Source organism: Dicentrarchus labrax, unplaced genomic scaffold, assembly GCF_905237075.1.
Source record: "Dicentrarchus labrax unplaced genomic scaffold, dlabrax2021, whole genome shotgun sequence".
Classification (NCBI taxonomy): domain Eukaryota; kingdom Metazoa; phylum Chordata; class Actinopteri; family Moronidae; genus Dicentrarchus; species Dicentrarchus labrax.
Window position 1 is genome coordinate 24,723,172 of NW_026136706.1, and position 27,653 is coordinate 24,750,824.

At 40.6% G+C, this 27,653-nt stretch overlaps 3 protein-coding genes and 1 long non-coding RNA gene across 7 annotated transcripts in view; 1 reads left to right on the forward strand and 3 right to left on the reverse strand.

The window, feature by feature from the left end:
* LOC127365505 (lymphocyte antigen 75-like) overlaps nt 1-4,546 on the reverse strand; it is a 57,419-nt gene extending 52,873 nt beyond the window's left edge. Inside the window, exon 1 of the mRNA XM_051403650.1 lies at nt 4,460-4,546. The gene's annotated coding sequence lies outside the window, so the exon portion shown is untranslated. The remainder of the gene's footprint in view (nt 1-4,459) is intronic.
* A 6,639-nt stretch (nt 4,547-11,185) lies between these two features.
* LOC127365517 (CD209 antigen-like protein E) lies at nt 11,186-14,398 on the forward strand. The gene is made up of 6 exons (XM_051403668.1): nt 11,186-11,305; nt 11,426-11,527; nt 11,861-12,031; nt 12,327-12,469; nt 13,142-13,245; nt 14,088-14,398. The coding sequence occupies exons 1-6, from the start codon at nt 11,236-11,238 to the stop codon at nt 14,236-14,238; spliced, it is 741 nt and encodes a 246-aa protein (XP_051259628.1). The 5' UTR covers nt 11,186-11,235; the 3' UTR covers nt 14,239-14,398.
* A 1,363-nt stretch (nt 14,399-15,761) lies between these two features.
* On the reverse strand, nt 15,762-21,986 carry LOC127365526 (uncharacterized). 2 transcript variants are annotated; one of them, XR_007885222.1, is made up of 3 exons: nt 20,853-21,986; nt 20,336-20,455; nt 15,762-18,649 (listed from the first exon to the last, which is right to left on the reverse strand). It is a non-coding gene; the product is annotated as an uncharacterized LOC127365526 (long non-coding RNA). The 2 variants fall into 2 exon arrangements; XR_007885221.1 differs by having other exon boundaries at nt 15,762-20,455.
* Nucleotides 21,987-22,981: 995 nt separating this feature from the next.
* LOC127365516 (CD209 antigen-like protein C) overlaps nt 22,982-27,653 on the reverse strand; it is a 40,164-nt gene continuing 35,492 nt past the window's right edge. For 2 of the 3 annotated variants that reach the window (XM_051403666.1, XM_051403665.1), the window contains exons 5-6: nt 24,661-24,764; nt 22,982-23,847 (exon numbers count right to left, since the gene is read on the reverse strand). In XM_051403666.1, the coding sequence (XP_051259626.1) occupies nt 23,706-23,847; nt 24,661-24,764 (246 nt within the window). In that variant the 3' untranslated portion in view covers nt 22,982-23,705. Of the gene's footprint in view, nt 23,848-24,660; nt 24,765-24,841; nt 26,799-27,653 lie in introns of those variants that run through there. The other variant, XM_051403667.1, reaches the window with a different exon arrangement.

Here is a 27,653-nt window from a genome sequence, read left to right on the forward strand (position 1 = left end):
GTGTACACTACCAGTCAGAAGTTTGGACACACCTTCTCATTTAATGGTTTTTCTTTATTTTCATGACTATTTACATTGTAGATTCTCACTGAAGGCATCAAAACTATGAATGAACACATATGGAATTATATAGTAAACAAAAAAGTGTGAAATAACTCAAAACATGTTTTATATTTTAGATTCTTCAAAATAGCCACCCTTTGCTTTGATTACTGCTTTGCACACTCTTGGCATTCTCTCGATGAGCTTCATGAGGTAGTCCAACAGTCTTGAAGGAGTTCCCAGAGATGCTGAGCACTTGCTGGCTCTTTTGCCTTCACTCTGCGGTCCATCTCATCCCAAACCATCTCGATTGGGTTTAGGTCAGGTGACTGTGGAAGCCAGATCATCTGGCGCAGCACTCTATCATTCTCCTTCTTGGTCAAATAGCCCTTACACAGCCTGGAGGTGTGTTTGGGGTCATTGTCCTGTTGAAAAATAAATGATGGTCCAACTAAACGCAAACTGGATGGGATGGCATGATGCTGCAGGATGCTGTGGTAGCCATGCTGGTTCAGTGTGCCTTCAATTTTGAATAAATCCCCAACAGTGTCACCAGCAAAGCACCCCAACACCATCACACCTCCTCCTCCATGCTTCACGGTGGGAACCATGCATGTACAGACCATCCGTTCATCTTTTCTGCGTGGCACAAAGACACGGCGGGTGGAACCAAAGATCTCAAATTTGTACTCATCAGACCAAAGCAGATTTCCACTGGTCTAATGTCAATTCCTTGTGTTTCTTGGCCCAAACAAATCTCTTCTGCTTGTTGCTTTTCCTTAGTAGTGTTTTTTTAGCAGCTATCTGACCATAAAGGCCTGATTCGCGTAGTCTCCTCTGAACAGTAGAACTCTGTGTGGCATTCATCTGGGCTCTAATCTGAGGTGCTGTTAACTTGCGATTTCTGAGGCTGGTGACTCGGATGAACTTATCCTCAGCAGCAGAGGTGACTCTTGGTCTTCCTTTCCTGGGGCGGTCCTCATGTGAGCCAGTTTCGTCGTAGCGCTTGATGGTTTTTGCGACTGCACTTGGGGACACATTCAAAGTTTTTGCAATTTTCCGGACTGACTGACCTTCAGTTCTTAAAGTAAATGATGGACTGTCGATTCTCTTTACTTAGCTGATTGGTTCTTGCCATAATATGAATTCTAACAGTTGTCAAATGGAGCTGTTTCATATAAGGGAATAGAAACCTTTTCATGTTGCAGATGTGGGATTAAACTGTAAAAATGTAAGATAATAATCACAGGGTGGCTGTGAATATTGACTTGTTAGAGTAGAGTATGCAAATCAATCTCACCAGTGTAACATACATACAGTTAAGATTATACCATTTGCCCAACTTTGAAAAGGCACATGAGTATTCAATTGAGATGGATGGTGAACTGGGAGCCCACTTAGTGAAAGAATGTACGCTCCCATCTGACCAGCTCCATGTGTCTCTGTAGATCCACATTTGCTGTCCACTTGGCACTTTGTCCTTCATCAGGTCATTCTCAGCTTGGTTCCTCACACTGGCCAGGTCAGTGTAGTGCTGCCTGCAGTAGCTCTGTGCCGCCTTCCAGGTCTTGGACTCATTCACAAAGATGAAGCTTGATGAAGTGTTCTCTGTGCCTTCCATGTATGAAAATATTGATTAGAAGTTTCACAGTGATGCACTTAAAAGACCAGTGTGTAGGATTTAGGGGCATTTAGCAGAGAAGTTGCAGCATGCAACTCCGCCTGAACGTCGCTTGCTTATGTTTTTGACAACCTGGGAATGAGAATGGGCTGTGCCATTTACAGCCACATGGCAGTTCAACATGCCCGACTCCATGGAAGGTGACCCGCGTGATCTGTAGATAAAACAGCTAATACTAAGGTAACGGTAACTCAACACTTCCTATATTCAGGTGATTGTACAGGAATTAAAGGCACACTATGCAAGATTTTTACCTTAATATAACAGCTTCGAAGTCATTTCGATGGTAAACAAACTCGTAGTATAGCGAATCATCCCGATAGCAAAGCAGGAGAGGGACGCTGCTGGCAGAACCAGCAATGCAAGTCTGAAAGGTGGCGCCCCGCCAAATCTCGCGAGAATCACAAATTGCTTTACGGTGCAACGTCACATACATTCTTCGGAGTCTATCTTTGCCTGTTCGATGTCCTACGCTTCGATCCTATTGAACATGTGTGTTTTCAGTGTGTTTTTAGCCTGTGTTTTTTGCTATTTTTACTTTTTGGGCATTTTGAGCACTTTTTATTTTTTGTTTGCTTGGGTCTCCATGGCAACGGGGAGTCGCATTGTTTACACCCGCATAGGATGCCTTTAAACATACAATACTAAACATACAATATTATATTCCCTTTCAGCCAATAGAGCTGTAGGGGAAAAATGATCATTTAGTGAATTACCTTTGTATGAACTGTGATTCTTTGTGTTACACTGACCACATTTATTAATGTGACACATGATGTGAGGTTGAAATATAGCCTAGCCTGCACACGTCTGCTGAACTGTGCATGAACTAAATGAATACCATGACCACATCTATGTAATGTAAGGTTGAAATATAGCCTGCTCTGCTGTGGTTGAAAAATAGCCTGGCCTGTACATCTACACTTTAATCCAATTTTGGTCTGAGACGGGAGCAGGTCTTTATCTAATTTGGTCTTAGACAGGAACATGTCTTCATTTGGAAATGCCCTTATCTCCTTTTGATGTTTATCTTTTTCCTTTTTATGGTCATTGACTCTCTGGTCTTATGCATATAAAAACCCTGGTAGCGATGCACACAGCATCGATTCCTCGGCAGTCGCTGACTGTCACTTTGCTGGTTTCGATCCTTCTGTGCAGAAGCTAAATAAATATACAAAGACAAATTCCTCTTTGTTGGTTTTCCTTTATTCGGTCAAACTTCCACCACAAGAGCCTACTGAATGTTACACACTGGACCTTTAAGATTGTACATTTAAATGTTGCAACTCATTCAAAAGCAGTCCATTCTCACTCCCAACATTTCAAATGTGGCAGCCTGGTCAGTCACGGCGCTTCAAACGACGATGCTGTTTAGCGTAATTTCTGGATGCATCCACCTAGCTGATCTTTTGATGAACATTTTTTTTTCTACTTATGTTACCTGTAAGTGCTTGCATTTTGTTGCATTTAGTTAATTGTTTGATTTATTTTATGTAAGCCTTTATTTATTATTTATTTTATTTTATTTTATGTTAGCTTACTTTTACTCTAACCCTGTATTACTTTCCCACCTTTGTATTGCAACTGTTGCACAGTAATTTACCTCGGGATAAATAAAGCTTCTTGAATCTTGAATCTTGAATAAGCCTGACATCTGTTTTATTTTATTTAAAATATTTTCCATTTTAGATTTCCCCATATATACAATCTACATCATATACACATCCTGCAGCAACAATTGTGACAAGGCCAAACAAGACAGGACAACACACATTTACCCACATATAAAACAAATAAGCTCAACCTCACCGTCTTCAAACCTGATCAATGTGTGAACTGTGAATAAATAGAAACTGTATGTATAAGTAAGTAACATACAGAACTAAGTCTTTGAATATAATGTATCTCTATGAAGTACACCCATCTATTATCACTGACTCATCATCATCATCACATATTCTAACCACATTATTATCATGCTCACAGTGTCCCTATTATCCATCTGTCCTACACTCTAAAACAAAACAACAACAACAACAACATGAAACCAGGTTTAAAGTCAAAGGGCCTATCTCATTTCTCTCATTTGTGCCTCCTCGTCTCCTCTCTCCTCCGTCCTCCTGCCAGTGACACAGGAATGAGGAGGAAGTCTTTTCAATGTTTTTAAGCACCTGTGATGCATAAAAGAGGCGTACAGCTGGAATATACAAAGCATGGGGGGAGAACTCTACAGATGTATTGATAAATTGTATTAGTTATTTAAGATGATCAGACCCTCTGGCCAGTTTTATATATTTACCTAATGATATACATCATCAGCAAATGAATTTAGTTTACATTGAAGCCAGCCTACACTGATACCTGTAACTTTGGGATTTTATCTTATTCTCTCTGCAACTAGTTCCAGATATTGTCTTAAAATATACATTATCCAGTTAGTTCAAATGGTCCATAAACATTCCATTTGTTTGTTAAATCAGGGTAATAGTGTAATATCTACAGGCTACAATGTGTTGATTGTGTACATGGACTGCAATGCTGCCGCTAGCAAGCGTTATTAATATTAAATCAAAGTAAGATATATATGCAAGATAAAATCAGCATTATACAGTCAGAGAAAGCCTGCACACTGGATGATTTGAGCTTTAATACATTTCATACACAGATTTGTAAAACCATCTGCAGCTATAATTTATAACTCCTTAAATAGTCCAGACTTTGCCACATTGTCCTTACCTCAAAGTTGCTCCGTATCTTAACAGCTGAAACTAATATTCTAAGAATCGCTGCCTCTCTCAGGCTGTGTTTTCTCAGTTCAGTGAGTATTGCTATGATCAGTCTCCTCTGACTTCAGAGAAATCTTTGGTGCTGTACATCCAGCTGTAACAGCTGATATTGTTTGTTTGATTAACAAATTATTGTGGAGAGGCGCCCAGGCTGACAAAATTACATGGACAATATTTGGATGAAATAACAAAAGGAACCACGTGATTTACTTACGAGACCGGCTCCTGGCTCAAAATATTCACATGAGTAATGAAAGTAAGTTTGAGCCTGTTCACACCTGGAATTTGACTGCTATATTGTGCATATAAATGAATATGACTAACTGAATGCATCCTGTTTAAAATATACAGTCAACAGAACACACAGTAATAATGAACTCCTTTAGATGGAACAGTAAATGTTTTGCAAAAAACTTTGTGTACATAAACACAGACAGAAATATAATAATAATAATAATAACCTTTTAAGCGTTTAAAGGTATGATGGTGCCCACTGCAGGCTCCAGCTCAAGTATACTAACTCCACAGCACACATATCCCATGTCCCTACCGGTCATGAACACAACCCTATACAGTGGCCCACTAATCTATTAAACCCAAGCCAATCCGTGCCCTAAATCAGGGGGTGCATCAGGCGGGAACTAAACATAGCTTTAACACTATGCTTTTTACATTTATGCCAGCAACCTGGATAACTTTGCCAAGAGCAGGCACTCACTGCGGAAGTATCCAGGTTTCTCACACATCCAACACTCCTGCCCTGAGGCCAAAGGGACCCTCTGTGGATCAAGAGCAGTGTGTGTAGCAGCTAGACCCTGAGATGGAGAGAAAACAGATGGAAGATCTTTCAGCTACTGGGCGTAGACAAAGGGACTTTTGGTGGGTCCCAGCATGGTGTTCCGGTGATCCTCAGGAGAGAAACCCATCCAATCAAGGATAGCTCTCTTGATGTCTTGGAATTCCCCCTGAGATGAGGCTGGCGAGCCAAGCGCTGCAGTCTGGGCTTACACTGACAGTAAGGGAAGCAAGTGCACAGCCCATTCCATCATAGGCCAGACACATGCCTTTGCTGTTTGTCATGGCTCTGCTCCCCTCCTGCTCCCTTTGCTCCTCCTCCTCACCTGTGCTCTGCCTCACCTGCTCCCTATCACCTCATTAGTCTCAGCCCTCAAATACCCCGGTGTCCTTTTGCTTGGTGCCAGATTGTTTGTTCTGCAGACTTGGTGGTACACTCTTGGCTCCACTCAGTGAGTAGCTGGCTCCTTAGCGTTTTTCCCTGTTCCTGCCCTCCTGTCTGATCCCTGTATCTCCAGAGTTCCAAGGATTCCACCTCTTCAGTGTGTTCAGAGATCTTATCTCTCCGGAGTCTCCGGAATCTGACCTCTTCAGAGTTCCAGGGATCCTTCCCGTGTAGACCAGGTTCCAAGGTCAGCTCGCCAGTGCCTCTGGATCTTCGTAACCCCCGCCAGTTCTCCAGTCCACCCGTGCAGTTCGGGTCCCAGAGTCAGCTCTCCAGTGTTTCTGTGTCTCCGGTCTGCCTGCTGATTCTCCGGCCCGCTCCTGCTGAGGCCGCCCCTCATCTCCCCCAGTGTGTGTGTGTGTGTGTGTGTGTGTGAAATAAAGCCCCATCTAAACCGTCCATCATGTCTGTGTGTCTGCTCCTGGGTCCAACCTAAACACTACACGTCACACAGTTGCCTCGAAGATCTCCAGGAAGGTCTGGGGGTTGTCCACTGTTGTCATTTTATGCAGGGTGATATTGGAGAACGAGAGAGTCGAGGAGATGCCGACTGAGCCCCTGACCAACAGATTCTTCAGCAGCTGGTTTTGATTCCCCCCCCTGGTTATGGAGTGCTTTTAATTACTGCTTATTCAGGGCTGCCTGCTCACAGTGCATGGCAGTGCATGGCAGCAATCTCCCCCAGCATTTCTCACAGTAATGCCACCAGCAGTGGAGGCTGCTGCGGATCTGTCATATTGACAGAGGTACATTCGGCACCAATATAGCACTGCTACTGTGGGTTCCCCCAGCACACAACCAAGAACAACATATTAGTTAACCTCCACACCTCTCCCTCCAGCAGCTGAGTGTAAACCAGACCTACCTCCACTTCTATTAATAGACAGCTTCAATCTGTTGCATTAGTTTGGGGCTGATATCAGCATAAGGCGTTGTAATACACACAAATACAGTTTCTCACTGTATTTTACATTCTTACTTGAAAACCTCTCTAAACTCAGATTCAGACACATTGACACAAACCTGTGAACCAGATCAGTGACTGTACTCACCAGAATGAACTGCAGAAAGCACAGTAAGGAACAGGGATGGCAGATAAAGAGCCACACAGTCCACAGAGAGCAGAGGCCAGCAGCAGAGTCATCATGGTCACGATGAAGCCAGTTTCTTCCTCTTGTAGAGCTGTACTGGTGAGAGTGAAGGGTGCTCACTCAGGCCACTGTGAACTATTGATAAATCTTTGTCTGGGTCTGCAACTTTATATCAGCTGCTCATTAGTAAAGATGAAAAATTGATTTGGTCACTTCTCAGTCTTGTGCTCATTGTCTGTTGGTCTTATGGCGTGTCTCTAAACAATAAGAAAGAATAAGAAAATCACTTTTTGGTTTATTGGTATATATTTTCTGGAGGCAAACGGGGAGTAATGTGGCACCGATGGCTGGTCCTAGTTAAAAGTCTGGTGGCTCCATTTTGTACTAAATTTTAACGATTTAAGGAAGTTTGACAAGAAGCTTCTGATTTTTGCAAAATTTCGTAGCTGCAGAAATCAGGACTGGACAAATTTTGTAACACAAAGGTCAATTGTCATATACTAGACAAAGATGATGCCAATATTCTAAGCTGTGGGTTTGATATTTGTGCATAATGGTCCAATAAACTGATCAACTGCAGTGACAAAGTCAGGGCCAAATAAAATTTCCATTTTGTCAGGATTTAGGTGGAGAAAATTAAGAGGACTTCCAGTCTTTGGTGGCAACTAAGCAATCATGGAGGGAGGACAGTTGATTAAGGTTATTGGGTTTCACAGAAAAGTAGACCCGTGTATCATCAGCGTATGATCATATCATCAGCATCTTCTTCCTGGAATGGCGCCTGTTACAACGGCAGCCTGTCATGGCAGCTCCTATCATTGTTGTAGTTTCAGTGTGTTTTCAGTGTGTTTATGCTATTTTTAACTCTTTTCTTACTTTCTTACTACTTTGTTCACATCGCCTAAATTTCTTGGCATTTTTGAGCACTTTTTATTTTTTGTTTGCATGGGTCTCCATGTCGACAGGGAGTCGCATTGTTTACACCTTCGACTGGATGATCGCCCTGAGGTACCCTAGCATCCTGACTGGAGAGAGACCCTCCATATCAGAGGAGCTGAGGAGTAGACGGCGAGGCTGCAGAGCGGGGGTTAAACGGAGGATGAAGAAGAGGAGGTTTAAACTCTACACCCCTGCAGTCATCACTGGAAACAAATGTGGCTACACGAGCAGATACCGGATTCCAACGTTACCATTTCCGGCTTACAGGCGGTTCGAGCCGACAGGGACACCACTGCGACCAGCAAGAAGAAAGAAGGGGGACTGTCCGTGCTCATAAACAACAGGTGGTGCAACGCCTGGGCACGTCTGTGTGAAAGAGCGTGTCTGCAGCCCGGACATCGAGCTTGTCGCCGTCGGACTTCGTCCATATTATCTGCCACAGGAATTTTCCAGTATTATCGCGATCACTGTCTATATTCCTCCGTCTGGGGAAGCAGCGTGTGACGTCATCCACACTGTGACTGCAGGACTACAAACGAAACACCTGGAGGCCTTCATCATCACCACAGGGGACTTCAACCACGTTTCTCTCTCGTCCACACTCCCAACCTTCCATCAGTTTGTCACATGCGCCACCAGAGACAATAGGACCTAAGACCTGTTTTTTTATATCTCTATTTATTTCACTCAAATGCTGCTGTGACAAGTGAATTTCCCCATTATGGGATTAATAAAGTTATCTATCTATCTAATAGTGGTATGACACATCTTGGAAGCAGCTGAACAAATGACCCAGAAAAAGCATGTACGCGGAGAATTTATTGTCTTATGTAGGTGCTTACTGTATAGGTATCACATGTAGTGTTGCACGGTGCACCGATACTTCAAAAGTATCGTGATTCTCGGAAATTAAAAATGTCACGATTCCTAAATTTATTAGTATCGATACTTTTAAGAATGACCGCGTTCCACATTTGTAAGAGACGTATTTCATGTTGGTGTGTGCAACGCATGCTTCCAGTGCCTCCCTATGGACGTCTGTGTTCTTTCTTTCACGCACACAGCAAAGAAGCTGCAGCTGTCATGTGACAAACACTGTAACGACATGGCTGCATGTGCGAGCACAAGTGATACTGTGGCCGCTGGTCCACAACTGGTAGAAAAAGATGACTCGAGGAGTGAAATATGGAAGTACTTTGCCTACCTTGCTGACAGTGAGGGCAAAGCTACCGATAAGTCGAGACCTGTTTGTCGTCAGTGCTACAAACAAATGCAAACAAAGGGAGCCAACACCTCGAACCTGGAGAAACACTTGGCCGACAAGCATGCCGAGTAGTAGGAGTTTAAAGACCGACAGGTTAGTATGTGAAAGATAACACGACCACGTTCGTGCCCTTAAATAAGTAAAATTAGTAGGCTATGGTTTATTTTGTGAGAAGTCACTATTTTGCACCACCGTAGTTTAACGAGGCTATCTAGAGAAATAGTAGGCTAACTATGGGCATTATCCTCATGGCTAACCAATAGCCTGCCTACGGCTAATTCAACATCTCTGAAAACGCAACTTTCACAGATAATGTTAATAATTTGCAAGCTGCTAAAATAAAGCATACAAAACATCAGCTAAAATAATCTATAGGCTATATGATTATAATCAGAGCATGTGCATGTTTGTCAGTGATTTATTTCTATTGGGTTATTACAGCATTGAAAGAGCACAGACCTACGCAAAGGAGGAGTATTTGTGAAACGCCTTGTAAGAAATTATGGACTCAAATATAAAGTTAACCATCAAAGAAATCAGACGTTGAAGTACAGGAAACATTAGCCTATATTAATCCATATATCACAGCTTAAATAACATTAGGTTAACTCATTATTTCCTATTATTAATTATGGTAATGTTATGGTTAAGTAAATGTTAGCAGTTATCACTATAACCACTGCATATAGAGATGCTAAGTTAGTCACAAGTTATTGTTACTATCACACATAAACTATTTAGGTCCTCTGTTATGACAAATGTATCACCATCATATTTTAAATATTTCCATTTTCTTCTGCTACAGAAGTCTGGAGCCACGGGCTCAATGGCGAGTTTTCTCCTCTGAAAGGAAAGGTTGCGCAACTGACAGAATAAGTTACAATATCTGAGATACTGCTGCTAAATTTTATTTGCTTTTTTTCAAAGTTCAGAATAAAGATATAGTTATGTTTTCTCTTATGGTTCTTATGATAACCGAGATAATGCTGCTAAATTTATAATTTTTTTACCTTGAATGTTGAATGTTCATTGCTCTAATTTATTTTTTATATTTTGATATTTCATATTTTGTTCAAATGTTTAATATATCTGCTGTTCATATGTTCATTCATTAAAATCTTGTCCCGGTTTTAAAATAAAGCACAGCAATGATATTTGAGAGTGTTTCTCCCTTTTCAGGAAAAGTATCGAAAACAATAATTTTGGTATCGTGACAACACTTATCACATGTCAACAACAGTTCATGAACACAGAAAGACCTGCACACAAGAACATAATAAATTAAGAAACCGCTGTTTTTTTATAGTAGGACTTGAAACTACTGAAACACACATACTGTTCATTAGTGAAGCAGTGTTATCATTTTGATCACTAAGATAAACTCAGTGCATCCCTCGGTCCACTCAACATATTTCCTCTTAAAAGCATGAAAGCAACAAGAAATGATAATACTGATCTGAGAAAATGAGCTGCAGAGTTTTGAGCTTTAAAATATTCTTTTGAGGATCGTGCCAAAGCAACTAAGAAATACTGAAACCCTATCAGTGCTGACAGTGTCTGAATTTTTTTTCGTTGTCTTGCTTGAACCAAAGTTTAGTTGCCAGGCTTTTAATAGCCTTACATCAAACTTACTTCTGTTGCCAGGTGTCATTTGTAAGTAGAAAAATGAGCAGCATTATATAAGGTTTCCCCAAAACATCCTTTCCTTATGCAGAGTAGTTGCGTAAGACCAGAATTTAAGATTGGGCATTAACAGAAAGAAAACTGCTTTATCACTTTGAATGTAATTTTATTTTAGCTCACCAGTACTGCCAACTAAAGGAAGCACTTTTAAATTAATTTAAATTTAAATTGCACAATTATTTTTAAATTGAGTATACCAGCAGTCAGAACAGTCTAGCATTGTGGACATTGGTTTAAGTTTTTCTGTCGTATAAACATTACCAGTGTGAGCATTTTCACAAATGTAAAGCTCGCTCTCAGACGCTTCCTAAGAAATAACATATTTTGACTTCCTGTTTCAAGTGAGATAACAGGCGATTATCTCAGAAATTGTTTTTAGCAACTTTGAGGTGTAACTTCCTTTACTTAAAAGAAAACTGAACCCAGCTTCAGTTTTATCATTAATGTGTGAAGAGTAGCTTGTGCTGCAGAGCTGACCCACAGCAGAACATTTGGCACTCTTATGAGCGATGGAGGAAATCTATGAGAATGATAAATATGACGACTGTGCTGACTTAAGAGCATCAAAGAATCAGAGAGGTAAGAATAATGATTCATACAGAGAGGCTGACAGACTGAGCTCTGCAGAAATGTGTATTATTACCTGTCATTAATGCTGTTGTATCATTTACTGTATTCACTGGTCTTTTCTGTGTTCAGGTCCCAGGAGCTCAGAGAGGAGATTTCATGGATCTGTGGTTCTCTGTCTGGGTCTGCTCACTGTTCTCCTGCTGGTTGGACTCATCCGTCTCGGTGTCCACTGTGAGTCTTAATAACATTCGGAGGTTAAACTATCTTGCCTCAATTTTCTCATTTACATTATGTTACTTTGAAGCAGTTGTCTTGTCAGTATTTTGTGAATGCACACAGAAAAAATCAAACCCAAAAAGCCAAATCAATCATTTGAAATGTCTCATTACATTTTGGTGCCATGCTCAAATTGAGTTTTGTGATTTTATCATCATTCCAGCATTTATCCAGTATCAACTAATTTCCTTTTTTAACAGGAGTATCATTTTTAAGACACAACAGCAGTGGCATGTTGTATCTGACAGCTATCTGGTGTTTCAGAGAAGTGTCTGTTGTTTATTTCAGACCATGTCTCCGCTCAGCGTTCAGCTGCAGAACTCTCCTCTATCAAAGCCAACCTGACTGAGCGTCTTCAGGCCAGAGACAACAAGTCCTGTTCCCTGACTGAAGAGAGAGACCTGCTGAATGCCAGAATCACTGAAATGACTCAAGAGCTGGAAAGGCTGACTGGTTTGGGTGAGTCCTTGTCTATAGAATCTAGATTCACTTGTTGTCTGTCTTAAAAGAGAGGGGTAGGGTAGGATGAGGTGAATGGAAGAAGGGAAAGAAAGGGAGGGTGGGTCCAGAAAACTGAAGCAAAGGAAGGAAGGAGTTGACCAGGTATAAGAAGGTTGCCAGGTGATAAGGAGTGGTTGAGGCGTGGCCCTGCACCTGAAAATCACATTCATTTCACTGAAAAAGCTGATAACTTCACAAATACATTGACACAAGTCTTGTTGGTCTGTAATGTGTCTGTATGTTTATCTTACAGTGAAAACCTGTCCTGAAGGATGGAAGATGTTTAATAACACATGTTATCTCCTCTCCAATGAGTCTGGTACCTGGGATAAAGCCAGAGAGGACTGCAGAAACAGAGGAGCAGATCTGGTGGTGATAAACAGCGATGAAGAGGAGGTACAGTGTGTGTGTGTGTGTGTGTGTGTGTGTGTGTGTGTGTGTGTGTGTGTCATATACAAACACTGTTATGTTTTAGTTGTTGTTGGAGATGGGCTGATGAGATAGGAAAGCTGGTTATGGCAGAGGGAAGTTGGAATGGAGGATGGCAGAGCAGTGTGGCCAAAAAGGGAGAGAGGGTGAGCTGCAGGGAGACCAGGATCCTGAGACACAAGGAAACTGAATACTAAACACATGAAGTGAGTTGCCAGTGAGAGTAGCTACCACTGAAGTAAAACAAAACGATGTGGCTGTGTGTAGAGCTGAGGTTGAAGTAGTGCAAACTGATGAGCTGATGAGAGGCAGGTGAGCTCAGTGGGAGTGCTGATGAGCTATTGCAGACAGACAGACAGACAGACAGACAGACAGACAGACAGACAACACTGAGATCACAGGGAAGAATGCACAGATATAACCATGACACACAACGAAAAACCCCACAACAATTATTCTGTATCACTGTGGGCAAGATGACAAAAAACATCAAGATGTCTTTCTGGAAACAGATATTACCCATCTATACAGGATTTAATGAAACCTGTTATTTTTTCTTCTTCTAAGTGATATTTAGAATGATTAGGTTACGATCATTATTGCATAATAACATAATGTGGGTTTCTTTCTGTTGAAAAGACGCTTCTCTCCAAGTTCATACCCTACCGTGCTTGGATCGGTTTGACTGACAGAGAGGAGGAAGGGACCTGGAAATGGATAGATGGAACTCCACTGACTCTGACGTAAGGCTTCACTTTGGTTGAATATCAATATTAACTTATACAACTATCATTTTATATTACTATTACTATTATACAGTGATGTCACAGTTTTGGAAGGCACAGACAAATGATTCCATCCTACTGATAGGGAGTGTTAGAAAATGTGTGTCTCTAGAGGCCATGGACAAAAAATATAATTTGGAGGACTTGTTTCGTACATATACAAAGTGTTGATCGATCTATTTATTTATTTTTGACATTTATTTACAAATAAATGACAAAATATGTTATTTGTTCTTCTGGGAAACAAACATCTTTGTTCACTGCAGTCGCTACAGGGCTTTGTCACTGTGGTGCACTTACTGAAACAACTGACTGTGTTCTCTTTAGCAAACACTTCAGCATACATTTCTCAGTCTTAAAGATGAAGGAGAGATTTTCCAATCTTTAAGGTGATTTGGACCCACTGTTACAGAAAAATGTGATTTGTCCACGACTGATGGATCTTGGTGAATAACAGTAGTTTAAGGGCTGAGTTCGCCTGGATCCAGTTCTGATGCTGATTCTCCTATGCTAGTAGTGTGAACAAACCTCCCTGTGTCTCTCTAGCTCCCAGTCCAGGTATATAGCGTTATAAGAGCTAAAACAAGTTCAATGTTGTTTTGTTTTTCCTGCCACTATCTGACGAATGAAAAGTGGTTCGACTAAGACTTTTCTCAGCGACTAATAGTTTAGTCAACTATCAGTGGGCAGTCCTAGTCAGAGATACAACAGTGAAACCTACCAGCACCCAACTGTTTCTGGCTGTGAATGGGGAGTTTTATTGACTATAGTCAGGATTTTCTCATTCTCTGACCCACTAGGTACTGGGCAAGAAATCAGCCTGATAATGGTGGTGGAAGCTCAAAGTGGGGTGAAGAGGACTGTGCACATATCAGCACGGAGGATTTCAATCACTGGAATGATCGGTCCTGTGAAGATTCTGTGCAATGGATCTGTGAAAAAACAGCCTAACACTGCTGTATTGGTTATAAGTTCTACAATGCAAGCTATGATTATGTAAAGCTTTTTGTTATAAGTGCTTGTGTGTTTGTGTGTGTTTTTGATCATGTTAGGGACTACTGTATGTGTTGCAAGATGCACCTATTGATGATGATAAATAATAATAACTCAAGCAGTTTCTTCCTATGACAAAAGTTGCAGGGAAAGAGTGATTTATTTTGTAGAAGTAATCATTTTGAAACCATAGGGGCAGGGCCACTCTGATACAATCACTGGCTCCCCCTCGCTGGCTCACATATATAGGCATAATCTGCTTCTGATATTTTTCATTGGGTGAAAAAAAGTGGAACAAGGTGAAAAGTGCACCAGGTCATTGAAAGGTCCCCGATGAGGGGGGTAAAACCACAAGATGGTGGAGAGCGGAGATTGAAACTTTAGCAGAGAACTTTCCACTACTCACAGTCTTGTCATCTCAATCAGACCACAAGGGTGTTTGAGGATAGTGGGTTTTTGATCTCTGGCACTATTGCAAAACTTAGACAAGTAGCGGAAACAGTTTTCCCTGAACGATGAGAAAAGGATGTTACACCAACAGGAAACACCTGGACTCAAGCCTAAAACAGTTTTTCACAAAAGAGTGAATATTGAACAGTGAATATTCTATTCAACATAGAAGCACAAATACTACTAATGCACATCATTGTGAAAAGGTATAGCCACACTTCAGCTAAATCACAGATATTTGTGTACATCTTTCTGTCACCTCTTATTGAGAGCTATTTCCACTTAAGCTTTGTGGCATCTTTCCCCGTATTTGTTCCCGTTCAAGGTGCCCGTGTTGACAGCTTCCCATAGTCCAAGCGTGAATGTTACAAACATGGTGAAAGATTAAAGTTACTACAATATTTCTATAACTATTATACAATGTATTGATACAATATGTCAGATGAATACTTACTCATAAGGGCTCCAATGAGCATCTGTGCAGATCTCCACTAGCTTCATCTCTGATGTAAGCTTGTCCACATTCTGGATAAAACCCTCCTCCTTATTATTATTAACAGTAATAATAAAACATTTTATTTTGAGAGCGCTTTTCTAGGAAGACACTTCATACAGGTTAAAAAAAATAAAAAAAATAAACTTCATAAGTTGTTCATGTTTATGGTGAGGGAATTGGGACAGATGATGATTATGTCAGATTTGTCACAGCTGAGTTTGAAATTAGGGATGGATGGATTGCATTATAGATGCAATCCAACTTCCTCAGTGAGTCAAAGTGGAGTGGGTTGTGGTGGTGGTGGATTTAGTGGAGATGTAGAGTTGGATGTCACCAGCATAACAGTGAGAGCGGAGACCATGATGGCATATCAGGTTGCCAAGGGGCAGAATGTACACTATGAACAGGAGAGGACTGAGCACCGAACCCTGGGGTACGCCTTGGGACAGGGGAGCAGTGGAAGAGGTGCATCATCAAATTACAGGTATGCTCTCAATTCCACATGTATCAGACGATCACAGGTAGTCGTATCCAATCCAATCCAATCCAACTTTATTTTTTAAGCACTTTAAAAACAACCAAGTGCTGTACAGGAGAATAAATAAGACATCATAAATGTAAACAGTGATGGTGATGATGAAGACCACTGTGAGGAATATAGACAGTGATGGCGATAATACTGGAAAATTCCTGTGGCAGATAATATGGACGAAGTCCGACGGCGACAAGCTCGATGTCCGGGCTGCAGACACGCTCTTTCACACAGACGTTGCACCACCTGTTGTTTATGAGCACGGACAGTCCCCCTCCTTTCTTCTTGCCGGTCGCAGTGGTGTCCCTGTCGGGACCGCTCTGCAGCCTCGCCTCCTGGTCGCGGGTGTAAATATTGCGACTCCCGTCGCCATGGAGCCCCGTGCAAACAAAAAATAAAAAGTGCTCAAAAAAGCCCAAAAAGTATTTAGGCGACGTGAACAAAGTAGTAAGAAAGTAAGAAAACAGTTAAAAAATAGCAAAAAACACACTGAAAACACACTGAAACTACAACAATGATAGGAGCTGCCATAACAGGCTGCCGTTGTCGCCGGCGCCATTCCGTGGATCACACATCAGCTGACAGCTCAGCTGATTCCCTCAAGCATCCAATTGGCGAATATCATTCAGGGCGTCTTATTTAAGATAGCTTGCGTATCTTTGCTGCTTCCTCTACAAGCTGTTTTGCAACCCACCTCCAACCCAGCTCCTCCTTTTATGTTGTATGTAATTAATCAGTGTAATTTTCTGATTGCCATTGATGCTTGCTCTGTTCTATACCCTGGGGGGTCTCTGCTGCCGCTCTCCTTGTCTTAAACTTTTCCACGTAGACACATGGAAGGACATGGAGGTGTGCTCTTACTGCCTTAAGGTTTTCCACGTAGGCACGTGGAAAGGCAAGGAGGTCCCAGAACAGAGCCATACCACCAAATGTAACATTCTGCTTCGGAATAAAAGTTATTTGACAAAAGTGGTCCTGACTGAAATAGGAAACTGCATTTTATAGGATGCAGTTCATTTAGCTGAAGAACTGATGTCAGCTCCATTTTATAGGTTAGTGCTACAGTTTGGTAGCTCATTGCTATCAATGAGTAAAATTATGTGGATGGATCTCTTAGGCTGTGGTTAATAAGTGTGTACATTCACCATTTCCAGATGTTTACTGTAACGTTTACATTTTACAATCTCTATCACAATCCCACATAACAACCCACAACTAAACCATGAGTTATTGGAGGCAGTGCCTGTCAGTGCCTACCTATGTGTTCAATGGAGGGTTTATTATGGTGAAGAAATGGCCAAGTTCGGTTCATTTAATAGTTTAGTCCTTCATTGTCAGTGTAGTTGGTGAATGTGGGGGCCCACAACATGCCTTCTATAATACCAGTTGAAACAGGAGCACAGCACTTCATGCTTTGGAGAGAAAGGCTGCTCTGTTGTGCTGCTTTGATTTAGTCTTGTGCGCACAAATTAATCAAAACGTGGGAACAGATTGTAGCTCACGTGCACACAATAGCATTTGGAGTGCATGCTGTAGTAAAACGTGGCCACAATATCTATTTTTACTCTCTATTGTCACGCCCGGGCTCTGTATGAATACATAGAATGGAAGGCAAACAATAACAATAAAGTTTGTGTGGATGGTAACTGAACTGTAAAGGTTGCTCACCAGGTGGTGATGGATTTACACACAGAAAAAAGAAGGAAATAATAGCAATAACCTGAGTTTATATATATATTTATCATATAGTTTCCTCTCTATAGACACTGCCGGGCTCCAAAAGCCTGATTAAACCACGGCTGCAGCTGGAACACAAGACTGAACACAATTAGTTGATCGATTGAAAACGGTTTTAAACATTTGATCAACACAATACAGATGTGAGCTCTAATTAGGAAAATAATATTGGATTATTCATCAATAATCATAAAATAATAACAATGACAATAACATTAATGAAGATTTCGTTGTATTTGAGATTTAAGATCTTGAATCTGATTATAGGTGAAACTGAAATTATCATTAATTGATTGGTTCATGAACAGTATCTACAATATAATATATTTTGATATTATGTAATCAATATCTTTTCTAATAACAGATTAATTGTTTGAGGTTATATTGTGGTTCCTTCAAATGTGAGAATTAGTTGTTTTCTTTGTCAGATATGAAACTGAATCATTTTGTAATTTAATGCATTTACATTTATACATACTGCAAAAATTATTATTATTATTATTATTATTATATTTCTTACTGTGTGTTCTGTTGACTGTATATTTTAAACAGGCTGTATTCAGTTAGTCATATCCATTAATATGCACAACAATGGCACTAATGTTCAGCATGAATATAGAGTGATAGCTCCCTGTAATAATCCTGCTGACACACACAATGGATTTGGATTCAACAGGAAATGGAGTTTGGATATTTGCTTAAAGTAAAAGCACAGAGGGTCAATGAATTCCTGCTGCTGATGGCAGGATTTCAGTATATATACCGTATACAGGTATTCCATTGAAAATCCACTGAAAGACAACTTTTATTCTGGAGTGTATCCGACCGACATAGAAATAGGAGTTTGGCTATGCCGACAATTAATAAAAACTGCTCTGACAGACGGAAATGGAAATAAAGAGACAGAACGATTGTCTCCAGTTTACACACATTGTTGTGCAGATGAATGGATATGACTAACTGAATGCATCCTTTTTCAAATATACAGTCAGTAGAACTACAGTAATAATGAAAACTGCTTTACATGGAGCCATAAATGTTTTACACAATAACTTTGTTTACATAAACACAGACTAATAATACTACTAATAATAATAAGTAGAAGAAGAAGAAGAAGAAGAAGAAGAAGAAGAAGAAGAAGAAGAATGGCAGACCTGAAATCACAAAACAGAAGAGAAATTCTTACGTTTGAAGCTGGAACCACAAAATATAATTTTTACCTGAAAAATTACTGAAACAATGAATTTGTTATCAGAATAGATATTGATTATATTTCTGTTCATCATTCAATGTATCCGTAACCTGTCACTGATGATCAAATGTTTAAAAAAGTTTTCTATTGATCGACTGATTTCCATTTCAGCTGCGGCCTGTATAGAGCTACTGGGGTTTTGATCTAATAATAATAACAATCGCTGACAGACAGGAGCTCAACTGTTGACAGTGAAACTCTTCAACTGTGGAACAAGTGCTCATTTGTTTAAAGTAAATATCTCAGTTAAGAAAACATCTGTGTTGGAGTGCAGACATCTGGAAGTGAGAAAGCAGCTGTTGCAGTGAGGAAACAATGGCCTCCTCTGGTTTACAGCGTGAGAAATACCTGCTGACTGTAGGCATCCTCCGTTTGCTGGATGAGCGCTATGGTAAAACACAGTAGAGCTGCTGACTGACACATGTTTGCTCTATATTATTCTTCAATAGAGTAGCATAACAGATAGTACACTCCATTATAAAGGTTCAGAAATACATAGAGGACTCATTTCATGGTGTTGGTTGAAAATATTCCCCAGAACAGCATGGGAATATTAAACCTGCATTACACTCCTTATCTCAGTGTAAAATGATTATAGATGATTAATTATACTCAGAGAGCATGTGACAGGTGACACAAGTCTGAATAATGATGTAGTGATTGAGAAAAACTGGTTACTGAGGGGCTGCAGGGTCGTCGAGTTTAACATTGAAAGTATAGGACAAAGATGGCGTGCGGGCCATTATTTAACAAACGCTAAAAGTTGTGTATGTCCTATGCGCCGTGGAGACAACGTCAGATACTGGAGACAGACGTCTGACGTTTGTGTGTGGATGAGTGAGTCAGCGTGTCTTCATTGTTGATTGAAATCTATCCGGAGGTGTTCAGAGCTTTTGATGTCATTTATTTAGATGCATTTGATGTAATATACTAATAAATCCGTCATGTGTTTGTTTTCCTTTTTGTCTGTCTCTATCTGTTTCCAAAAGTGTCCTCATCTGCAGCAGCATCACACACACTTTGTTGTCCTTAACATCATCCGGTCTGTCATCACACACAGATCCAAACTGGAATTATATCCAGCTCCAGTGTCACAGCTACATAGCTACATTTGTTTGTCCTCCTCAGAGCCTTTAAAGCCCTTTAAAGAGAACAATAACATTGCTTTATCTTTTTACTATTTGCCAGGAATCCATCTAAAATCATCAATGCACTTATTCTTCTGACTGTACTGTCTGTTTAGTCACATGATGAACATCCTTTATATTTGTGTTCAATTCAGTTCTCTTCAGTTTACAATGTTTGGAGTTTGAACACAATGGGAAATGAGGATGGCTCTGCTCTCTCTAACCAGTTGAGCTTGCAGTGCCACAGTAGGGACGTTTGAGGGTTTTGAGTGACAGACTAACACGTTGTTGTCATACTGTTTTGGTCTTTTCATAGAAGTTGTTGACAGTAAGAAAAAGTAATCTAGTATCCTTTAACATATTGCTTCTAGATTTAAAAACTAAAATGATTTATATTTTTCTTCTTTTTCTCCTTCAATAATGAAATTCATTGTTATCAAATAAGCATCAGTGATACTCACAGACACACAGCAGCCATTGGTCAGTATGATGGGACTTAAGGTGATGGTTATTTTCTCAGCCTGAAGGCCGTCTGGGGATGTGTGGTTGGCTGTGATAGTTAGAGGGCTGGCTGACACAAGCTGGAACAGACAACCACATTAATATGACTAATTGTTAGACTAAATATATGATTTATTTTACATTGATATACACAACATCTGTTCTTTGGAGCAGATTTGTTTAAATTCTAAACAGCTATAAGACCATTTCCAGTAACAGAAGACTGGGTCTTAATATACTGACATCACAGCCACTCAGAGGGCTGAATGCTTCAATCTGTTGCATTAGTTTGGGGCTGATTTCAGCACAAGGCGTTGCAAAGAGTAAGTTAGAAGAAAAGAGTGTAACACAGTTTGGACTAAAGCATACAAATATTTCAGTTTTTCACTATATTTTACAATCTTACTTAAAAACCTCTAAACCCACATTCAGATACATTGACACAAACCTGTGAACCAGATCAGTGACTGTACTCACCAGCGTAAACTGTGGAAAGCATAGTAAGGAAGACTGATTGAACTGACTCTGTCCGACAGCAGTAAGGAAAAACGTCCTTTTAAGAGTCAGAAACCTAGGACAGACCCTTCGGCTCTAGGTGGGTGGTCGTCTGCCTCGACCAGTTGGGGTGAGAGAGAGAGAGGGAGAGAGAGAAAGAGAGACAGAGAGAGAGACAGACAGACAGACAGACAGGTGCATAGCAACAACAGTAGAACAACTACACTAATAGTAGTGACTGACAATGACAGTAACCGTAGCTATAATAATACTTATAATAATAATAACAACACTAATATCAGTGATATTGGCAATGGCAGTCAAGCAGTACCATGGTAGGAGGCTCCACCAGGATCCATTATATATATGTGTATATACAGTGGGTACCGAAAGTATTCAGACCCCTTTAAAATTTTCACTCCTTGTTTCATTGCAGCCATTTGCTAAAATCAAAAAAGTTCATTTTATTTCTCATTAATGTACACTCAGCACCCCATCTTGACAGAAAAAAACAGAAATGTAGAAATTTTTGCAAATTTATTAAAAAAGAAAAACTGAAATATCACATGGTCATAAGTATTCAGACCCTTTGCTGTGACACTCATATTTAACTCACATGCTGTCCATTTCTTCTGATCCTCCTTGAGGTGGTTCTGCTCCTTCATTGGAGTCTAGCTGTGTTTAATTAAACTGATTGGACTTGATTAGGAAAGGCACACACCTGTCTATATAAGACCTTACAGCTCACAGTGCATGTCAGAGCAAATGAGAATCATGAGGTCGAAGGAACTGCCCAAGGAGCTCAGAGACAGAATTGTGGCAAGGCACAGATCTGGCCAAGGTTACAAAAGAATTTCTGCAGCACTCAAGGTTCCTAAGAGCACAGTGGCCTCCATAATCCTTAAATGGAAGAAGTCTGGGATGACCAGAACTCTTCCTAGACCTGGCCGTCCAGCCAAACTGAGCAATCGTGGGAGAAGAGCCTTGGTGAGAGAGGTAAAGAAGAACCCAAAGATCACTGTGGCTGAGCTCCAGAGATGCAGTAGGGAGATGGGAGAAAGTTCCACAAAGTCAACTATCACTGCAGCCCTCCACAAGTCGGGGCTTTATGGCAGAGTGGCCGGACTGAAGCCTCTCCTCAGTGCAAGACATATGAAAGCCCGCATAGAGTTTGCCAAAAAACACATGAAGGACTCCCAGACTATGAGAAATAAGATTCTCTGGTCTGGTGAGACCAAGATTGAACTTTTTGGCGTTAATTCTAAGCGGTATGTGTGGAGAAAACCAGGCACTGCTCATCAGCTGCCCAATACAATCCCAACAGTGAAACATGGTGGTGGCAGCATCAGGCTATGGGGATGTTTTTCAGCTACAGGGACAGGACGACTGGTTGCAATTGAAGGAAAGATGAATGCGGCCAAGTACAGAGATATCCTGGAAGAAAACCTCTTCCAGAGTGCTCAGGACCTTAGACTGGGCCGAAGGTTCACCTTCCAACAAGACAATAACCCTAAGCACACAGCTAAAATAACAAAGGAGTGGCTTCGGAACAACTCTGTGACCATTCTTGACTGGCCCAGCCAGAGCCCTGACCTAAACCCAATTGAGCATCTCTGGAGAGATCTGAAAATGGCTGTCCACCAACGTTCACCATCCAACCTGACAGAACTGGAGAGGATCTGCAAGGAAGAATGGCAGAGGATCCCCAAATCCATGTGTGAAAAACTTGTTGCATCATTCCCAAGAAGACTCATGGCTGTAGTAGCTCAAAAGGGTGCTTCTACTCAATACTGAGCAAAGGGTCTGAATACTTATGACCATGTGATATTTCAGTTTTTCTTTTTTAATAAATTTGCAAAAATTTCTACATTTGTTTTTTTTCTGTCAAGATGGGGTGCTGAGTGTACATTAATGAGAAATAAAATGAACTTTTTTGATTTTAGCAAATGGCTGCAAAGAAACAAAGAGTGAAAAATTGAAAGGGGTCTGAATACTTTCCGTACCCACTGTATATGCATTGGCTATGTTCATATAACAACAAATATGATCTTAATCTCTATGGGCTTTTACCTGGTTAAATAAAGCTTAAATGAAATAATATAATACAAGGATTTCAATATTCATATAATTTATTATGTTGTGTCTATGTTAATTAACCATATTTTAAAATTTGCAATATCCTTTGTTACAACTTAAGCATTTGTTTTATTAAGTCAGTTTTAGCCCCATCAGCTACCACAAAGTGGAACTAACTTGCTCATTAAGCTGGTCGTGCTGGATAGGCTATGGTTGTGCATCTGTTGTCTCCAGGACTCCTGTTCCTGGAGCAGATGACCATATAATATCTGTCACAAAAGTAGTGTTTAAATCGGAGCAATCTGAAGCTCCCGGGGATTACTTTTATATATGTTTATTATTTGAAACTTTGGACAAGTTTATTATGAACACCCAACATTGTACCATTATATAGGCCTATATGACAGAAAATAAAGGAAAGCATAGCAATAGCAATATGTCCCCTTTAAGAATGCAACTCCGTTTGACACATATGAAAAATGGAAACATATATAATACATAATAAGGTATAAGCAACACAAAAAGTCAGATTTTCAAATAATGTTTCACTTTTACATGAAAAAAGGCTTTGAGGATTAGACTGAACTTTTCATACATTGTACTCATTTATACAGTCTGATTACATAAATTCCATTTCTTTTACAGACATAGATTATTCATGTCAACATACAAGACCATTTACGACTAAAGCCACTCCATAATCAGAGCTTATATAGAAAAAGCATTATCAAATGTATGATCTCAAAACATACAGCAATGTTAAGCTGTTTTCTCGCAGACCCATGGCAAAGAAAGTTTACACGACCTGTCATTCCATGTATTGTCGAATTTAATTGTATGTACACAGTCCTCTTCACCACCGTCTTGACTCCCATTACTAGGCTGACCTGTTGCCCAGTACCTAGGAGGTTAGAAAACGAGAGAATCGTGACACTGTTTATCTCTGACATGAACACAGCCCTTAAACAGCTTCATCACCAAGATCCATCAGCCCTGGACAAACCACATTTGTTTCTGAAACAGTGGGTTCAATATAATCTTAAAGATTGGAAAATATGTCCTCCATCTTTAAAGTGACTCATTTGTAGTGTTTTCTAAAGAGACTGTACTCTCTATTATGTTTATGTTCAAGTGGCTGTAGTAAATGAGGAAGTCAGCTGAGGTCTTTATAGAGCAGCAAAGTCTGCAAAGGGAGGACGTCGGGGTGATTGGTTGTTAAGTCCTTGTTGAGTCATTGAGCAAATTCCATTTCCTCATATATAATTAATTCTAATTAAGTGTGATATTCATTGCAGACATGATGGTAGCAGTATGCTACTGCAGATTTTACATGAAAGATGCAATACAACTCATCTCCTCCATATAGCCTTAATATCTGGCTTTATTTTACCTATCCATCTAAAAGCTAAATACAGATGGACTATTGGACCTAACATTCATCTGGTGGACAGAATTAAGTCCAGATGTGTGTCTCCTGGATGTGTAAATAGGCAATTTTTGCCTTCTCCATTGCTATAAAATGGTTAAAGGTGATAATATGTCATGGCTCTGAGTTTAGCAGCTTATTGTGGAGTTATTCTGCCCCCATGTGGACAACAAATTAATCTGTACAGTTTTAAGATTTAACAAACTTCCATGAATGCACAGAATCAATTAAATTCTAGTAATATAAAATGATAGTTGATGTTGATATTAAACCAGAGTGAAGCCTTACGTCAGAGTCAGTGGAGTTCCATCTATCCATTTCCAGGTCCCTTCCTCTCCTCTCTTAGTCAAACCAATCCAAGCATAGGTTTTGTAGAACTTTGAGACAAATGTCTGTTAACAAAAAAGAAACTCACATTATATTTACACAATATATATACACACATTAAAATGATTACTGTAACCTAACCATTACAATGAAATATTACCTAGAAGAAGAAACAAATAGAGGGTATAGAGGGTGTCTGTTACCAGAAAGACACCTTGATGTTGTCCACAGTGAGACAGTCATTGTTGTAGCTGGGTTTTATGTTGAGGTTTAGATTAGATTAGAAAACATACAGTACAAAAGTGTACAGTGATGTTTAGGAGTGAGTATGTAATTCACAGATGAGGCGGCTGTGGCTCAGAGGCAGAGTGGGTCGTTCCCTAATTGGAAGGTTGTGGGTTCAACCCCCGGCTCCTGGTGCCACGCATAGGTGTGTGAAGTTTCTATTCGATGGACTTTGCCGTGAATGTGGCACGTAGTGTAAAAGCGCTTTGAGTGGTCGGAAGACTAGAAAGGCACTATACAAGCACAGGTCCATTTACCATCCATCACTTTATCAGTGACGGCTGGTGGTCATTTTGGGTGGGTGGGCTAACAAATGTATTACACTCATCAATACTTCACACAGCATCAACAGCAGCAACAGTAGCATCACATCAAGTCACAGCAACAACACTGGGGAGACATATCCAAAAGAATGGCTCTCTCTCTCTCTCCTCTGTACACATCAGCACATGTCAATTGCGCTACAACAACATTATAGAAAAGTACCAGCAACATTTTGTAACACCATGTACCAGAAATAAATCTATAACACCAAAGCAAAAATAATTATTTGTAGACGAGAGAGTTGTTTCAGAGCTTGGGCATACCTTATTTAAAAAGCAGCTCTCATCGACGGCGTTTCTGTGATGCAAATAGGTTATTCACCATGTCATTAAAGCCTGCTGATTTTTTGATGAAGTCCCGCTCAATGGACAGCATAGCCAGTTTGTTTAGCCTGTCCTGTCTCATTGTACTTCTAAGAAAGGATTTGATCCTTTTCAGTGTACTGAAACACCTCTCTGACTCTGCAGATGATGGGGGTTGTGATGGCTATGTGGGTTACTTTCAGTGTTTCAGAAAAAGTGCTCTATGGATTGTTCATTGTCACTCTCAAAAGTGAGATTGCAGACATTAGGTCTGCAAACTTCACACTGCTGTACATGACCATCAGTTTATCCCTGCAGATCACTGGGTAATGAGCACATGCAATGTCCAGCTACTTCTGCAGGAAAGTGTTCTTAAACAGTGGAAAGATTTCAGGGTCAATATGTTTGAAAGACACCAAGTGCCTGGCTTTCTTATTATGTGGCCATTATGTGACAGCACTGTGCGGCCATTATGTGACAGCACTGTGCGGCTTTTGACACATTATCAGACCACCGCATCCTGCGCGGCGTTGCAGCGGCCGCAGCTGTGTCCATGTCTGGATGTGGCTGATTGTCATCTGTGGTCAGAAGTTCAGATATGGAGGATGAAAAATTCTTCAGGGCCTGTCTCGTTTTGAGAGACTCTGTGATCTGTTTCTGAAGAATGCTGTAGAGAATATCTACATGCATGAGGGCAGAGTGGGAAGAAGATAAAAAGAAAAGAAAGCTGAGGTCCCCCAGAAATGCGGACAGGTTGTCCCAAGACTAATCATCCTGTACTTTTTCAAAACACTGTTTCAAAGTGTCCTGATGTTCAAACATGGTGTGGCTGGTACAGCTTGTAAAGTTCCACCTTCTTTGTCCTGACGCTGGCATCCTCCTGCCACACACTTCATCTAGGACTGCCGTTGTCTTGGGGGACTTGGAGAAAAACATTTGCAAAAAATATTCTGACGGCTGTGTGAGATGAGCAGGCCTGTTGCATGATGAGGTTTAACTGGTGGGCATAGCAGTGCATAAAGTGTGCGTGAGGGAGTGTGTCCTTTAACCTGGCCTTTAGGCTGGATGATGCACCGCTCATTACAGCTGCCCCGCCATATGTCATATGTGCGATCAGTTTGTTCTCCAACGTATATGGCTGTAGCTTCTCCAGCAGCAGTGTTTCGAGTCCCGCTGCAGTTCTATCAACTAACAGGGAGAAAGTGAGGAATCTTTCCACCACCATGGTGGCTTCAATGACGTACCTGAACACAATCACACACTGGCTTACACAGGTCACATCTGCAATATTTCATCTGCCAGTTTTTGTTCATAAATCTCTAACATACAGTCAAGCAACTCATTTTGGCTGGTCTTAGATGTGTACTTGGCAACCTGTCTAAAAAAGAGAACCGGTTGACGAGGTCCAGAAACACAGATTCATCGGACCCCTGCAGGGCAACCTTGTGTCCCCCACAAAATGTAATACAGTCTACAATCTGTGAAAGTGAATGACTGTTTTTCTTTACCAGCTCGTTGTGTCTCTGTACAGCGGCCCTCATTAAGCTGACAGGTGATGTTCACTTTAACCAGCAATGACAACTTTACTCTATTTCCAATGTGGCTTGTGTTTCATGTTTTCTAATTTTGTCAGATAAATGCTTCAAATCCACAATTCCTTGTTGGGTCCAAACCGTGTCTCCTCCAAAAAGCAAACATGGGAAAAAGTGAACTGAATCACAGAAAAGTGAATTCCTAGCTACACTTGCCAGTCCTTTCCTTAAAACCACGTAACACAAAAGTTAAGATTTTGTCGTTTGTGTTATTTGAATGTCTTTTGGATGATGTGTCCCAAATCTCTTCACTTCCAATTTTCCCTCCAAAGACATTAAAGAAAGTAAATAATCCACCTCGTTCATGTTCATGCGAACGCCCGCCATTACTACAGTTGCTCACTTCCCCCTCTCCACGTTCTACTACAAACTAGCCTCACTGTAGCCTCATGCAGTGGCTACTGCGCTGGGATTGGTCGAAAGTCGCTGTACTGTAGCTACTGCGCTGTGA

Bases quoted from the DNA above. Each gene is read 5' to 3' on its own strand.
- LOC127365517 (XM_051403668.1), top strand. From the start codon at position 11,236: ATGGAGGAAATCTATGAGAATGATAAATATGACGACTGTGCTGACTTA. The intron at 11,528-11,860 runs GTGAGTCTTAAT...TGTTTATTTCAG, and splicing joins CATCCGTCTCGGTGTCCACT to ACCATGTCTCCGCTCAGCGT. The intron at 12,470-13,141 runs GTACAGTGTGTG...TCTGTTGAAAAG, and splicing joins TAAACAGCGATGAAGAGGAG to ACGCTTCTCTCCAAGTTCAT.